Genomic DNA, 16,405 nt, shown 5'->3' on the forward strand with positions numbered 1-16,405 from the left:
ACACACACACAGAGAATGCATGGAGTCAGAGTCAATTTAAGAAAGGACACCCATGAAGGTGAGAACTGAGGATGCAGTGTGGCAGTCACATGGGTGAGGAGTTGCCCATCTGCAACAATTAGCCTGTAGGACATTAAAGACAGGCTCACAATCTCTTAGGGACTCTATCACCCCAACTAGAGTAGGTGATCTATCCAGTAGATCTTTCTTAGTTCCAAGATTCTACTGCCTTAAGAAGGTCTATCATGCAGAGAGTCTAGAACACATCTTTCTAATTGATACAGACAATTCAATGTCATTCCACAGCATGGACAGAATATTGCCATGTTTGCTGTCCAGCTCCCTACTCCCACCCTTACCCTAATTTCAGCTATGGGATTGTAAAAGATAATAAAGTTTTAAAGAAGTGTAAAATACTAATTATAGTTTGTCTCAGATCCAGATTCACAAAAGTATGAAACTAAAGTGCTAAGTGACCAACTGCAAAGAAAAGATGAATAGACAACTGTAAGAATAACATTCACATGCTGTATCTTGTCTTATATTTAGGGAATAGGTTTGAAAATAAAGGATATTCATGAAAGAAATTTAAATGCATAATATTTATGAAAGGCTCCTAGTTTGACTACATGTCTAATATTGATGGTTTAGGCAAATTAGGTTAAAAAAACAAAAAGAAATGGTTTTGGTTAAAAGACAAGAAAGGAAAGTTGTTCAAACATTTACTATTTTAAGAGATTAGTTATAAAATAACGCCAACAGTCACAGAATATTGTACATTACAATGACACCACCATAACTTTTATACAATACAAAATATATAAATATACATACACACATACAGAACATGCACACATTACATTTTTTAAAGATTATAAACACTGAAACTTTCCCAATCAGTTTCTTAATAAAGTACTCAAAGTAACCACAATTGTTTACTTTTAAAGAGTATGGGCTTCATATTGCACAATTCTTTGGTTTTATTTAAAATCATCTTAGTTATGTAAAAACAAGCAGCTTATCTTAAAAGCTTGATTTTTTTCGTTCTATGATATATGTAAAACAAAACTTTTGCTTTATAAATAACTCAACATTCATGTACTGTAAATCCATAGGATGAATAAAACTCAAAATTCAAACAAGATGTTAATAAAGGACTATGAATATTAAATGTTTCAGGAGGCTGTAATTATGATGATTTCTTGAAATTAGGCCAGATCCCTCAAGAGTTAATGAATGGACACCAAAAAACCAACAGCACACATTAAGAAATGCAGTAAGAAATAATTTGGTTAAATGAGAAGTAAATTGGCAAAATAAAATCTACCAACATAAATCATTTAAAAAGTTTTTAAAGAAAGTCAGAGCCTGGAATTCCCAAAGTACAGATGAAAAGCCAAAGACAGTATGATTGAAGTAAAAGAAATGTTCATAACAAAGATTATTTGCATTTTGCTGGATAAGTGGGTGATTTCTGGAGCTGTAAACTCATTTACTAAAAAGTTGAGAGAAGCACCGCTTTCGTCACTGCTAAATGCAATCACTCAGCCAAGTTCTAAAATGAGAAATGTTCTTGTCGCAAGGAAAATGCTGCTCAGCCGTTTATTGCTTTTTTACTCTGAAGTTTTTTTCTTCCTATTTAAGAAACGTAGGGAAAGCAACTTCAGATGTTTATTTTTATCTGTAAACATCCAGAAAAAAAGCATTAAGTAAATAACAGACACTTTTTTGTTTTCCTTTGGACTGTACCTCTATCTGGAGAATTTAGTAAAGTTGCAGATGAGGAGGAGAGCCGCTTGCTAATGACGGGATCAACATGTTTCGAAAGATTCATGGTGGAAACTGACCGCCTGTCTGGATCTAAAACAAACGGAGATAATGCTAATTGACAGCCAACATGCAGGATTGCAATTTCCTAGTTCACTGATGGAAGGAAAAACTAGGATTGGATGCTTTCCACTCTATTTCTAGATCTGTCATAATAACACAGTTTCTAAGTGGACATTTTAAAGGTAACTTAAAGGATTAGAAATAAAATTCATTTCTCTTAAAGGATAAAATAAATATTTATTTCACCAGCTTGTCAGCCATGGAAACTCAAGGATACAAGCGGATGAAGACAAAAGGAAGGCCAGTGAAGGGCTTCTAAAATAGTGGAGGCACACTATGAAGCAAAAGAGGACCATAAAAGCAAATGCCTTTGAAATCTCCAAAAGAAGGAACAATGGGGTGGTAACATGCTGGTAACACAGAATGCAGACTCGCAAACTCGGGGATAAAAAGAACACCAGGTTCTGTGTAATTGCTGATAACTTTGCTCACAGAGTCATTTTACCCAGGGCATTAAAGTTCATTATAGAAGAAGGGTTGTTGTTGTTTAAAAAGAAAAAGAAAAAGAAACATTCTAAGTGTGGAAAGGATTTTTAAGAAACGTTTCTTTATTTAAAAAGTCTACTAAGAACCACACCTCTGTGGCTATGAGTTAGTGTGGCTACAAATGTAGAATTGGCACACACATTCATGAACAGTAGTATTGTTTATCCTGTAGTCAAGTAATTTTAAAATTTCTTTTCTTTTTTTTTGGCGGGGAGACAGGATATTGCTCTGTTGGCCAGGCTGGCACGATCATAGCTCACTGCAGCCTCGATCTCCTGGGCTCAAGTGGTCCTCCCACCTCAGCCTCCAAGTAGCTAAGACTCTAGGCAGGCATCACTATGCCCAGCTAATTTTTTAATTTTTTTGTAGAGATGGGGTCTCATTATGTTGCCCAGGCTGGTCTCAAATTCCTGGCCTCAAGAGATCCTTCCACCTTGACTTCCCAAACTGTTGGGATTACAGGCATGAGTCATTGTGCCCGGCATAATTTTAGAATTCTTAAGTTCAAATCAGAAGGGAAATAAGCATATAAAAAGCAAGAATTAGGCCGGGCGCGGTGGCTCAAGCCTGTAATCCTAGCCCTTTGGGAGGCCGAGACGGGCGGATCACGAGGTCAGGAGATCGAGACCATCCTGGCTAACACGGTGAAACCCCGTCTCTACTAAAAATACAAGAAAATTAGCCGGGCGAGGTGGCAGGCGCCTGTAGTCCCAGCTACTCGGGAGGCTGAGGCAGGAGAATGGCGTGAACCCGGCGGGGCGGAGCTTGCAGTGAGCCGAGATCGCGCCACTGCACTCCAGCCTGGGGCACAGAGCAAGACTCCGTCTCAAAAAAAAAAAAAAAAAAAAAAAGCAAGAATTAGCAGCATGCTGTTGGCATAGTGGACCCAGGTTATAATCATGCTCATTAGGATAAATCATGTTCCTCAAATAACACTGCATGTAATGAAAGCCTAAAAAGTCTTATTCCTTACTTATCCAGGAGGCAGGTGGATGTTCTGATCTATAGTAGCCAAAGAGAAAGGGGTTTTTGCTGTATTTTATTTTATTTTTCTGTTGTTACCTGCTTCTAAAACTAAAACAAAAATATTCCTTGTGGGAGACGCTTCCAAAACTCAGTACCCATTGGTCTAACTAACCTTGGCAGTAAAAAAAAATTGCTGCAACTTTTCCCCATGCAGTTTTGACTACTATTTATAGTGCACTGGTAATAAGCAAGTCTTTGATTAATATCAGACATTTCTATCTTCAGCTGGGATTCATTTTAATGGTTGAAACAATTTTATTATTAAAGAAAAACACTTCTGTGCCTCACATTTATACTTAGCTGATGGACTCTTAGGGCAATCCAAACATAAAGAAAGGATTTAGGGTCAAACATCAAAAGGAACATCCTAGTGATGACATGTGAGGTACAGGGAAGAAAGAGGAATATGAAAGTCATTTCCAGGTGATTTTATAGCAGTACATTTTCTGTTATTGCTTTATATGTTAAGCTTTAGTTGGGGGAAAATTGTGTCCACATGCAGGCCTATCCTCAGGCAGATTCTCAACAGGTTATTAAAAACATTTAATTCTGCTTCAGAGTAAGTGGAAAAAACGAGCTACAGTGGATCCTCCCATCCTAAAAAGTACTATTGAGTAGTAAAGCATCTAAATCTGCCATAAATTGTTAAACTTATGGAGGCACACTATGAATTTGTTCATTACTTAATATATAAGATAGTTTTTATTAATCTTTTTTTTTTTTTTTTTTTTGAGACAGAGTCTCGCTCTGCCGCCCAGGCTGGAGTGCAGTGGCCCCATCTCAGCTCACTGCAAGCTCCGCCTCCCGGGTTCACGCCATTCTCCTGCCTCAGCCTCCCGAGTAGCTGGGACTACAGGCGCCCGCCACCTCGCCCGGCTAGTTTTTTGTATTTTTTAGTAGAGACGGGGTTTCACCGGGTTAGCCAGGATGGTCTCGATCTCCTGACCTTGTGATCCGCCCGTCTCGGCCTCCCAAAGTGCTGGGATTACAGGCTTGAGCCACCGCGCCCGGCCTATTAATCTTTTTCTTACCAAACAAAACGAACGCACAAAAGAATAAGTTTTGAATGTACCAAGCTTTTGTTTTGTTTTTGAGACAGAGTCTCACTCTGTTGGCCAGGCTGGAGTACAATGGCATAATCTTGGCTCACTGCAACCACTGTCTCCCAGGCTCAAGCAATTCTCCTGCCTCAGCCTCCTGAGTAGCTGGGATTACAGGCATGTGTCACCATGCCTGGCTAATTTTTGTATTTTTAGTAGAGATACAGTTTCATCATGTTGACCAGGCTGGTCTCGAACTCCCGACCTCAGGTAATCTGCATGCCTCAGCCTCCCAAAGTGCTGGGATTACAGGTGTGAGCCACTGCACCCAGCTGATTGTATCAAGTTTTACAGTCCAGTGCTAGTCGATGGCCAGCAGCTGGCCAAGACAGGAATTTTAATGTAGACAGTTTCTATGATGTGTTTGTTGGTCAGGAAATCATGATAGAGTACCCATAATACATCAGGTATCGTTGTGAAGTAAAGGGTATTCAAAATGAGTAAGACCTGGCTGCTGTTCTCAAGATCATAGCAGATCATTTTCTGGTCTTTGAGAACTTGGCAAATCCCATTTATTTTCAGGCAAACTTCTCTATTCCAGTATAGGAAAAATTTATTATAATTCACAACCCATATTAAAATGAATTTTACCCAACAGCTTGCAAATGCAACACTGGTTTCTCTTGTTCTGAGTGGCAGAAATAAACGACATATATTAAACTTTGAGTGTGGAGGCAAAAAATTAAGCTAAGCAGCTTAACATCTCCTCAAAAATGTCTGATGATCTAACAGTATATCTCTGCCATACACATGTAAAGCAGGAAGTCAAGTAAAACAAAAATATGATTATAAAAATATATACCCTGCCAGCTTTACTGTATGAAAGGTATATAAAAAACTATCCCATCAACAAAATCTCATATGTAAATGATCTGTATAACAGATTTAACATGTGTCCCACCAACTACTGATGGGTCAGGAAGAACCAAGAAAACAGAAGTGCTTTCATATTCGGTTCACTGTCATAAGAAAGTAAGTTGTGGTGATATTCTTTAGACTTAAAAAAATTTTAATTTTTTAAATTACATTTTTGAGTCAGGTTCTCACTCTGTCTCCTAGTCTGGAGTACAATGGCATACTTTTACCTCACTGTATCCTCAAATTCCTGGCCTCAAGTAATCCTCCTGCCTCAGCCTCCTAAGTAGGTGGGATTACAGGTACATGCCACCATGCCTGTCTAAATTTTTAAAAGAATTTTTGTAGAGATGGGGTCTCACTATGTTGCCCAGGCTGGTCTTGAACTCCTGGCCTCAAGGGATCCTCCTGCTTTGGCCTCCCAAAGCACTAGGATTATAGGCATGAGGTACTGCACCTGATCCTAGATTTTTTTTTTAAATAAAGCAGTTATAAAAGATCTATAGTATGTTAACAATGAAAGAGAAGAGAATAAGCAAACAAAAAGAGGTCCACAGTTACTTAGCTTAAAACTAAAATTGGCAACAGCAGTAATGATTGAGGGAAGAAAAAAGCTAAACCGGATGTACTTTGATCCCAGGTAATTTTTTTTAGCTAAAAAACATTTTTTAAAGGTTTAATACTGATATTGAAAAAAGAAAAAATATAAATAGAAAACCAAAATGACTGTTTAAAGGGAAAGCAAACGTTCCCTTTCCCTTTGTGATTACAAGTAATCACATGTAATTACTTTATTTCAACACCTTTAAGTCACCTGAGTCATATTATCACACTTAAGAAACACTGTGCCAATCCCAGATCTACATCTATGCGCTAGGGTATTAAGCATGCGTGATGACTAAGGTGGTGATGCTTCAGCTATTGATGCATCAGCCCTAGGTCCGAGGTGCTAGCTACAGGTCAGGCAATTGGCAATCACAGGGATGTCTGTACCAGCTTTTCTAGTACCACCAAAAGTTATGAAGTGGTGGTCCAGGCCTGCTGAATCGAGAGAGGAGAATGATGATTCAACAAAACCACCTGGGGACAGAATGTAAAACAATGATTTTTCAAAGTAAATAAATTAAAAAAAAAAAAAGATTATCAGATTCACACAAATGAAAAAAAAAAAAAAAGAAAAACCGACACACTATGCAAAATTCCAGGGGTATTGAATTTACAGTACAAAAATAAAGCCTTTCAGTAAATCCAAATTTCAATATGATTTTATGTCCATTCAGAAAGGAGGAAATAGCTTAGCCATTTACGATTTCTAGCTCAATAAACCTATACATTTTCTTACAGAGCATTAGTGTTGCATATACTTTAGGGTCAGAATACATAAGCTCATAGTATTGATTCTGGTCAGTCAATATAACTATAATCCTTCCAGAGAAAAAGATAAAACTAGTTAACTTATTCCATAATCCTGAAACCCTAATGCAAATGGAGGACTAAAATAATGTAGTGTTGAAGCTAGCATGTTTATTTAGAAACACTGTATAGATTTCTTCCTTTAAGGAATTTTGTAACATGAGAAAATTAGCCTGTGTTAAGAGAAAGAGACCCTTGCTTCTTATCTCCATCACCCTCTTATCCTCAAATAGTGAAAGATTCATTTAATTGTTGTTTAATTATTTCAGCAGGATTTTTGTTTAGCAAACATAGATTTAGAAGGAAGAAGGAAACACACTGTTACTTTCAGGAAAATAGAGACTAATTTTGAAAGTGGTCACTGTTTACCTGCACTGTGGATGCTAGGGCTCCCATGGAGAGAGCCTCCCCATGACCAACGGTTATGCTTCTGTTTTGGCTTCTGGCTCCTTTCCATTGTGCGCCGTACAACAGCTTCATGGCGTTCCTTAAATGGAATAGAAGAGCTGAGGATTAGATTCCAGCTGGTTGGTTGAAGCTTCTTCAGTTTAAGGCAGAATGGAGTGAGGAGTACTACTTCAATTCCCACCCTACTATTCTTGATCTCTTGCTGAACTTCTAGACCTTGAGGTGAGACTAGTTTCAATCTCGGAGGGTCACTGAAGTCTTTAGGTCCCAGTTCATAAAGCCTTTGGTGAACAACAGGCATTCAAATAAACAACCCTTACTACTAGGGTGTGATGCTTTCATGAACACACATAAGCATGGTAATGCAGGTCTTAGCTTCAACTGATGCTTAACACATATGATACCATATTAAAAAACAGTTCAGAATCTGAGAACATGGGTAACCCTGACCTCATGACTTATTGAGTTGTATGACCTTGTGTAACTTACCCACTCTGAGTCTAAATTTCTATTTTTGTACAAACTGACATATAATGCACGCTAAAGGATTGAGTAAGGGTTAAATGAGATAATCTATGTGTAAATGTTTGCAGATGGTAAAGACTACAGAAACTCAATTACTTGGAGTGGTCTTAATATCCAGTACAGATGCATTGCACTTCAATAAGTTATAGGTTTGGACCAGAGAAATGGGCTTTTAAAGCTTCTGTGGCAATACTAATCATCAGCCCAGTTGCCACCTCTCATACCCCGAACTCCCTAGAAACTGTAGCCATCTGTAAAGTTGATCACTCTGAAACCATTTTGCTTTGCACCCTGCACCTGATTGCAAAGTTTCACAGAAAGTTTGCTGCCTGTCTGAACTAGAGGAGCCCCTCATATTCTTCCCGGGGGCGGCTCACTTTGTCCTCCTCAAGTCTCTGCCTCCGCTTCTCCTCCACTGCAGCCCTCCTCCGCTCCTCCTTCTGCCTCTGCTCCTCCAACTTCTTCTTCCGCTCTTCCAGGTGCTTCTCGTAGTGCTGCCTGGCTCGCTCTTCTCTTTCTAACCACACTATTTCTCTTGCAGCTTTGGGGAGGATTAAAAAAAGAAAAAAAGAGGGAAATCAAATATAGGCAGGTTGAAAACTTGAATAGTTAGGGCTGTATTAAGTGGTCTACAATGAACAAATATGGGTTCTTTGGTTTTGTATTAACCAAGCATGGCCTTTGCTTCCCTCAAATTTCCAAGAAAAATGTATTACTGTTAATTTTTAGCATAATTTGTTAACAATGAGGTTGAAGATATACTGAATTCCACTCTTTGGGAACGCAAGCAGCCCTCTAGTTTGTATGTAGAATAAGGCATTAACCACACGCTCTAGTCTCAATCCTGAAAATCAATAGTACCATCTGTCTCTCTTTTTTATTAAAAACAATGTGATATCCTCCAGTCTATGACTACATTTTTTTCCAACATGGCACTGATTCTGAGAATTAAAAGGATTTGGGAGAAAATAGTTGATAAAAGATGTCTGAAGTGCCCTACAGGTCTATCACATTGAGTCAGCTCAGGGATGGGAAGGACTGAACAAGCAGGTGGCCTTGTGTCTGAGGAGCTCACAATCTATTAGATAAGACTTAACCATATCAAAAGCTGGATGAAAAATACAATCCAAAACTATCGTTCAACAATAGGATGCATTTTTTCTTCTTTATATAATACAGGTTCTTTCCTCATTTCAGGAAAAGATATGCCCCCTCAAAGCTATTTCAATATGCTGCTTCCTTCAGTGGTAATAACTACAAATATCTATGAGTTATTAATTCTGTAGGCAAAAGGAAAAAATTCAAACAACATTTAGAGTGTAAATCTTGAGGACACTACATGGCATAGAAATTAAAATGTTACTTTTTAAAAGAAAAAACCGGCCAGGTGCAGTGGCTCATGCCTGTAATCCCAGCACTTTGGGAGGCTGGGCGGGGGGGAGATCACTGGCGGTCAGGAGTTCGAGACCAGTCTGGCCAACATAGTGAAACCCCATCTCTACTAAAAACGTAAAAATTGGGAGGGTGCGGTGGCACGTGACTGTAGTCCCAGCTATTTGGGAGGCTGAGGTGCGAGAATCACTTGAACCTGGGAGGCAGATGTTGCAGCAAGCCGAATTTGCGCCACTGCACTCCAGCCTTGGACGACAGAGTGAGACTCTGTCTCAAAAAAATAAATATAAGAAAAAACATAAATTTAGAATATTTTAGTTTCCTCTAAATGTTTAATATTAAAGAATGCATTTCTGATACCATTAAATCTTTCCAAAGTTAGTCATTTGAGGACTAAATCTACTGAAAGTGATTGGAACTGACTTTATTTTAGTTGAAGAAAAGGACAAGGACAAATTCAAGGTGAATTTGTTCTCCTGGTATCATTCAGGGTGGTCTGTGGAGTGAACTGGGACTGGTTCTCCCAGCAGCTAGGCCACTAACTGGCGCTGAGATCTCAGACATGTCCATTTGGATTTTAGCTTTCTTTTGCTTAAAAAGAGGACACTGGTCTTCAAGGTTCCTACCAATTTTCAAAGCTCATTGTTCTAAGGAAATTCTCAAGTTAAAAATTTACTTCAATAAAAAGCATATAGTATACACAATAAGTATTTACTGAATGACTGAAAAAATAAATGCCACTGTGAGAACACACCTTAAAAGTTAACAGAAGGAGAACATAATTCTGATACTTTCTTAAGATGCACTTACTTTGCCTACGCACACTTGTGCACATAATACCTTTTGGATTTTCTACATGGGAATACCTTACTGGAAGGCTTTTAATGATATTAAACATTTTAATTCACTTAAAAAGGTGGATAAATTTTGACAGTGATAGCTTTTATCAAAGCTTAAACAACACAAAATAAACAGTAAAACAACTGTCTTCCTCTAACCTGAGATCCTGTTATATTCCACCTCTAACTTTTTGATAATGCACACCATGCACTTTGTACCAAAGTACACTTATTGCTTTGCATCTTGCTTTTTCTGAGGCAGGGTCTCACTCTGTTGCCCAGGCTGGAGTGTAGTGGCACAGTCATGGCTCACTGCAGCCTTGACCTCCCAGGCTCAGGTGATCCTCCCATCTCAGTCACCTGGGTAGCTGGGACTACAGGTGTGCACCACTATGGCCGGCTAATTTTTTGTATTTTTAGTAGAGATGGGGTTTTGCCATATTGTTCAGCCTGGTCTTGACCTCCTGAGCTCAAGGGATCCACCTGCCTCGGCCTCCCAAAGTTCTGGGATTACAGGCAGGAGCCACCGCACCCAACCTGCATCTTGCTTTTTTTAACTTAAAATATATCTTAAGAGACTTTTCTATATCAACACATGAAACATGAATCTAACAATCTTTTTAATGGCTATACAGTATTTTATTGTCTATATACTATACCTTATTTTATATAACCAGTTACCTACTGAGTGATAGGTTATCTAAGTTATTTCCAGTATTTTAAGAATTCAGACCCTGAGCAATAACAATGGGCTGTCGTAAATCTCTGTGTAGATGTGTGAGCATGTGCACGTAGAAGAGCTGAATCAAAGGGAACATACATTTAAAATTTTGATAGATATTGTCATACTGTCCTCTGTGGAGGTCATACCAATTTATATACCCACTGACAGTATATGATGGTCATAGGCAGAAGAATCAGATGTGTACCTTGAGATATGCAGTATAAATCTATTTTTTAACTTTTAGTCTTCAAACTATATAGTCTTTGAGTTTTCTACCCCATTTTCAGGAAAATTTCAAATTCTTTGAGAACATTTATGAACATAATATATTCCTCTCCTATAAGAGATCCAGAAGCCAACAAGAGAAAATAAGAAATAAAGCTGTTTATAAAATATTAATATATTTAAAAGCTGGTAAGATAAATGTGTAAAATAAGAGTTAAGTCACAAATCAATTTTTCTTTAATGTTTTCATCAGGATTTCTGGCTTATTAATAATACATGGCTCTATTTCTTCACTAAATTTAAACTCCTCTGATTGCTACAGTCCTATTTTGGCTTTAATATCCTTATTTGGCCTTCCTCCCCACTGCTCTCCGAAATAGTCTCTGCATTCTAATTAGATCCCATCTCCTTAATATTAGCACCTCCCATCAAACCATGCTTCTCCCAGATCTTTGCCTCTGTTATTGCGCTGTTGGGAAAGCTGTCATCATTTTTTATCCAAGCAGATCCATTTTTTAAGAAGGCATACTCATAATTGTAATATATGTCAGAATTACTGTTGGAACTGTGTGGGGGGAAGGGGCAAATATCTAGTTCAAATGCAGATCCCAGAGCTCCACTTCTCATATTTAGAGGTGCTAATTCTAGGATGAGGCCCAGTCATTTGATTTTGGATAAATCTCACAGGTAGTTGAGACAAGTGACCCATGGATGGCATTTGGAGAAACGCTGTACTCTAAGGTCTTCCACAGAAGTGTCATCTCTTCTAGAGCTCACTGCTGATCTTGTGACATCTACCACAAACTTTACTATTTCTCTTTTTCTATCTATGTATATATCTATTTATTTTAGAGCCAGGGTCCCACTTTGTCACCTAGGCTGGAGTGCAGTGGTGTCATCACAGCTCACTGCAACCTCAAACTCCTGAGCTCAAGCAATCCTCCTGCCTCAGCCTCCTAACAGATACTACAGGTGCATGCTACCACATTCAGCAAATTTTTTTTTTCTTTTTTGTAGAGCTGGGGTCTCACTACATTGACCAGGCTGGTCTCGAACTCCTGGCTTCAAGAGATGCCCCTGTCTCAGCCTTCTGAGTGCTGGGATTACAGGCCTGAGCCACAACACCTGGCCTACCATTTCTTATGTTCCGATTTCTCTGTAGCAAAGGTAATTTTTGTGTGTGTTTGTGTGTTTTTGTTTTTTTGAGACAGAGTCTTGCTCTGTTTCCCAGGCTGGAGTGCAGTAGCACGATCTTGGCTCACTGCAACCTTTGCCTCCCACGTTCAAGCGATTCTCCTGCCTCAGCCTCCTGACCGGCTGGGACTACAGGTGCGTGCCACCATACCCGGCTAATTTTTGGTATTTTTAATAGAGATGGGGTTTCACCGTGTTAGCCAGGATGGTCTTGATCTCCTGACCTCGTGATCCGCCCACCTCGGCCTCCCAAAGTGCTGGGATTACAGGGCGTGAGCCATCGCGCCCGTGCAGAAAGGAAATTTTTTTAAAGAAAACCTTTCCACCTGCAGGTGACTGATTTTTATGGAGCCTCTTTTTAAAGCTTTTTAGTAGCTGTATGGTATTTCATTGTCTATGCACATTATTTTTTATAACCAGTTACCTAGTGATAGGTTTAATTTGACTTTTTACGTTTTTTATTGATGTACAATAACTGTACTATTTACAGGGTACATTTGATATTTTGATACATGCATACAGTATGCAGTAATCAAATCAGGGTATCTAGGATACCCATCACCTCAGACATTTATTACTTCTTTGTGTTGGGAACATTTCAAATCTTCTCTTATACATATGTCATATATATAATAAATTATTGTTAACAGTCATCCTATTGTGCTATTGAATACTAGAATTTATTCCTTCGATCTAGCTGTATTTTGTACCCATTAATGAACCTGTCTTTAACCGCCCACCCTTCTGTTCCCAGGCCCTGCCAAGCACCACTCAACTCACTATCTCCATGAGATCAACTTTCTTTAGTTCCCACATATGAGAACATAGAATATCTGTCTTTCTGTGCCTGTCTTACTTCTAACACAGTGACCTGCAGTTTTATCCATGTTGTTGTAGATGACAGTGTTTCATTCTTTTTTACGGTTGAATAATATTCCATTGTATGTGTGCGTGTATATATATATATCACATTTTCTTTATCCATTCATCCACTGATGGATACTTAGGTTACTTCTATATCTTGGCTATGGTAAATAGTCTGTCAGATAGTCTGATTTCCTTTCTTTAGGCTATATACCCAGTAGTGGGATTGCTGGGTCATACTGTAGTTCTATTTTTAATTTTCTGAGCAACTTCCATACTGTCTTCCATAGCAGCTACCCTAATTTACATTCCTACAACAGTGTACTAGTGTTCCCCTTTCTCTGCACCTTCATCAGTATCTGTTGTTTTTTGTCTTTTTGATAATAGCCATTCTAACTGGGGTGCTATGTCTCATTGTGATTTTGATTTGCATTTCCCTGATAATTAGTAATGTTGATCATTTTTGCAGTGACTGTTGGTTACTTCTATGTCTTCTTTTGAGAAATGCTATTCAGATCATTTGCCCATTTTTAATTTGGATTCCTTCCTTTCTTCCTCCCTTCCTCCCTCCCTCCCTCCCTCCCTCCCTCCCTCTCTCTTTCTTTCTTTCTTTCCTATTGAGTTCCTTACATATTCTGGTTGTTAATGCTTTGTCGAATAGTTTGCATATATTTTCTCCCACTCTATACACTGTCTCTTCTGTGTTTCCTTTGCTGTGCAGAAGGTTTTTGGCTTCATGTCATCCCATTTGTCTATTTTTGCTTTTGTTGTCTTTGCTTTTGAGGTCTTACCCCAAAACTCTTTGTTCAAACCAATGTCCTGAAGCATTTCCCCAATGCTTTCTTCTAGTAGTTTCATAGTTTCAGGTTACATTGTAGTCTTTAATCCATTTTGAGTTGATTTTTGTATATGGTGAGAGATAGGGATCTAGTATCATTTTTCTGCATATGGATTATCCAGTTTTCCCAGCAACATTTATTGAAGAGACTATCCTTTCCCCACTGAATGTTCTTGGTACCTCTGTTGAAAATCAGTTGGCTGTAAAGACATGCATTTATTTCCGAGTTCTCTATTCTGTTCCATTGGTCTGTGTGTCTGTTTTTATGGCACTACTATGCTGTTTTGGTTACTATAGTTGTGTAATCAAAGCTTAATATCTTGAAGTCAGGTCGTTTGATGCCTCCAGCTTTGTTCTTTTTGCTCAGGATTGCTTTGACTATTTGGGGTCTTCTGTGGTTCCATATAAAGATTTTTTTTTTCCTGTTTTTGTGAAGAATGTCATTGGTATTTTGGTAGGAATTGCATTGAATCTGTAGATCACTTTGAGTATGGTCATTTTCACAATATTAATTGTTCCAGTTGATGAACATGAGATGTCTTGCACTTTTTTGTGATCTTTTCAATTTTTTTCATCAGTGTTTTCAGTTTTCCTTGTAGCAAACTTTTACCTCCTTGGTTACATTTACTCCTAAGTATTTTTTTTTTTTTTGTAGCTACTGTAAATGGGACTGCTTTCTTGATTTCTTTTTCTAGTGATTTGTCACTGGGTTATAGAAACACTACTGATTTTTTAATGTTAATTTTGTACCTTGCAATTTTACTGAATTAATTTATCCATACTTAGAGATTTTTGGTGAAGCTTTTAGGGGTTTTTATATATAGGACCATGTTGTCTGCAAACAGGGACAATTTTACTTCCTCCTTTCCAATTTGGATGGTCTTTATTTCTTTCTCTTGCCTAATTGCTTTGGCTAGAATCTTTTTGTGTGTGTTCTCCATGGTGCCTTTCAGAACTTGAACATATCCAAGGGTCTTAATAATTATTTTATAATTCAGTAGGAACTACTTCCTGATTCATTCACCCGTAACTGTTTCGGTCTTTGGTAAATTGCTTAACCTCCCTATTCCTCAGTTTTGCCAGGTGAAGATGTGGGTAAAAAGAGGATCTTTCTCGTAAATTCACTATAAGGATTAACAAAATAATTACACTTAATATGGTTAGAATACTTTCCTGCATGTAGTAAACGTTCAGTAAATATTAGCTATTATTGTTGCTTTTGTCATCATCATCATCGTAATTTCTTAGAAAATTAAAGGTAGTTCTTAAAGTTGTGCTATAAATCACAACAGGGCTAGACATTATTGCAACAATAATTAGTTTTACCCCAAATAATCTTTTAAAGGAAGAATATTTCTTTGTCTATCCAACTTTTATTGAATTCCAGTACTATTTTCTACCAGGAAGTGCAGATCCTAATGCAGTGCCTTCTTTAAACAGTCACACAGCAAACAGGCAAATTAAACAACACTTGCCTATTGCAGAGCATACTGGTGAGCGCAGGGTTATTGCTAAATATAGGTCATGCAACATTTCAAATGGAAGGATAACAAAGTATTTCGATATTTTAATAAAAATAAAAAGTTAATTTATTCTAAGAGACGTAATACTTTAATACCTGGCCCTTCCATAAAAAGTTCTTTTTTTAAAGGGGAAAAAACAAAGTTTAAAAAATAAGCTAGAAGGTGTAAAATCAAGTCTATTGGGGTTAAGACTTCTAGAATGGGTTAAAATATTCCCTATGGGTAATGTTGAGGTTATGTATTTTCTCACCAAGAAACGAAAATTTTGAATACATGAGAACATACTCAGCAACTGTTATTGACTGAATTATTCCCCCCACCACCTCCCCCGGCAAGTTCATATGCTGAAGCCCTAACCCCCAAGGTGAATGCATTTGAAAACAGGACCTTTAGGAGGTAATCAGGGTTAAATGAGGTCATAAAGATGGCACCCTAACCTAACAGATTCAGAGGAAATACCATTTGAGGATAACGTGGTCCATTGTAAGCCAGGAAGAGAGCCCTCACCAGAAGCTGAACTTGATCTTGGAGTGCCCAGCCTCCAGAGCTGTGAGAAAATGAATTTCTGTTGTTTAAGCTACCCAGTCTATGTTATTTTGTTGTGGCATCCCTAGTAGATGAATACAACTCATTCAGTATTAAAATCATTAACAATCACTTAATTTCATAAAGAGGCAGCTCTGTAAAAGAACAGTATGTCCAAAAACTGAACTGTGATTACTATTAACCTTTACTCTTCCGAAGTCACAATTTATCCCTGGCCTATGGGATCACATTATAAAATGAAATGAAAACCCACTGTAGCCCCTGAAATACTGGACACTAATGAGTCAGTCCCATCCCTGAGCTGCTGACACCAAGATATTTTAATGACACTGTAACAATATATCAGTACCATACAAAGGAGAAATCAATCTAGAGTCCATGTAGACTAGACTCCATGTAGAAATACATAGTGATTCTGTATGAAAAGAAATTAAAAATGAAAAACAGGGCAGTGTGGTGGATAGAGGACAGTTTTTGGCTTCATAGGAACTTGGACACACCCCAGTCTTGCCACTTACAAGCTATGTGCCACTGAACAAATAATGACTTTGGTGGCC

General features: G+C 38.1%; 1 protein-coding gene across 18 annotated transcripts in view; it reads right to left on the minus strand.

Annotated features, from left to right (window-relative positions):
- The window catches only part of LOC105465673 (microtubule associated protein 7), a 215,723-nt gene that overhangs the window by 42,689 nt on the left and 156,629 nt on the right, over positions 1-16,405 (minus strand). For 10 of the 18 annotated variants that reach the window (XM_011714248.3, XM_011714247.2, XM_011714237.3 and 7 more), the window contains 3 exons: positions 8,081-8,244; positions 7,140-7,257; positions 1,750-1,860 (listed from right to left, as the gene is read on the minus strand). In XM_011714248.3, coding sequence (XP_011712550.2) covers positions 1,750-1,860; positions 7,140-7,227 — 199 coding nt within the window. In that variant the 5' untranslated portion in view covers positions 7,228-7,257; positions 8,081-8,244. The remainder of the gene's footprint in view (positions 1-1,749; positions 1,861-7,139; positions 7,258-8,080; positions 8,245-16,405) is intronic. The other 8 variants (XM_011714243.3, XM_071096512.1, XM_071096511.1 and 5 more) reach the window with 1 other exon arrangement.

Source organism: Macaca nemestrina, chromosome 5 (assembly GCF_043159975.1).
Source record: "Macaca nemestrina isolate mMacNem1 chromosome 5, mMacNem.hap1, whole genome shotgun sequence".
Taxonomy (NCBI): Eukaryota; Metazoa; Chordata; class Mammalia; order Primates; family Cercopithecidae; genus Macaca; species Macaca nemestrina.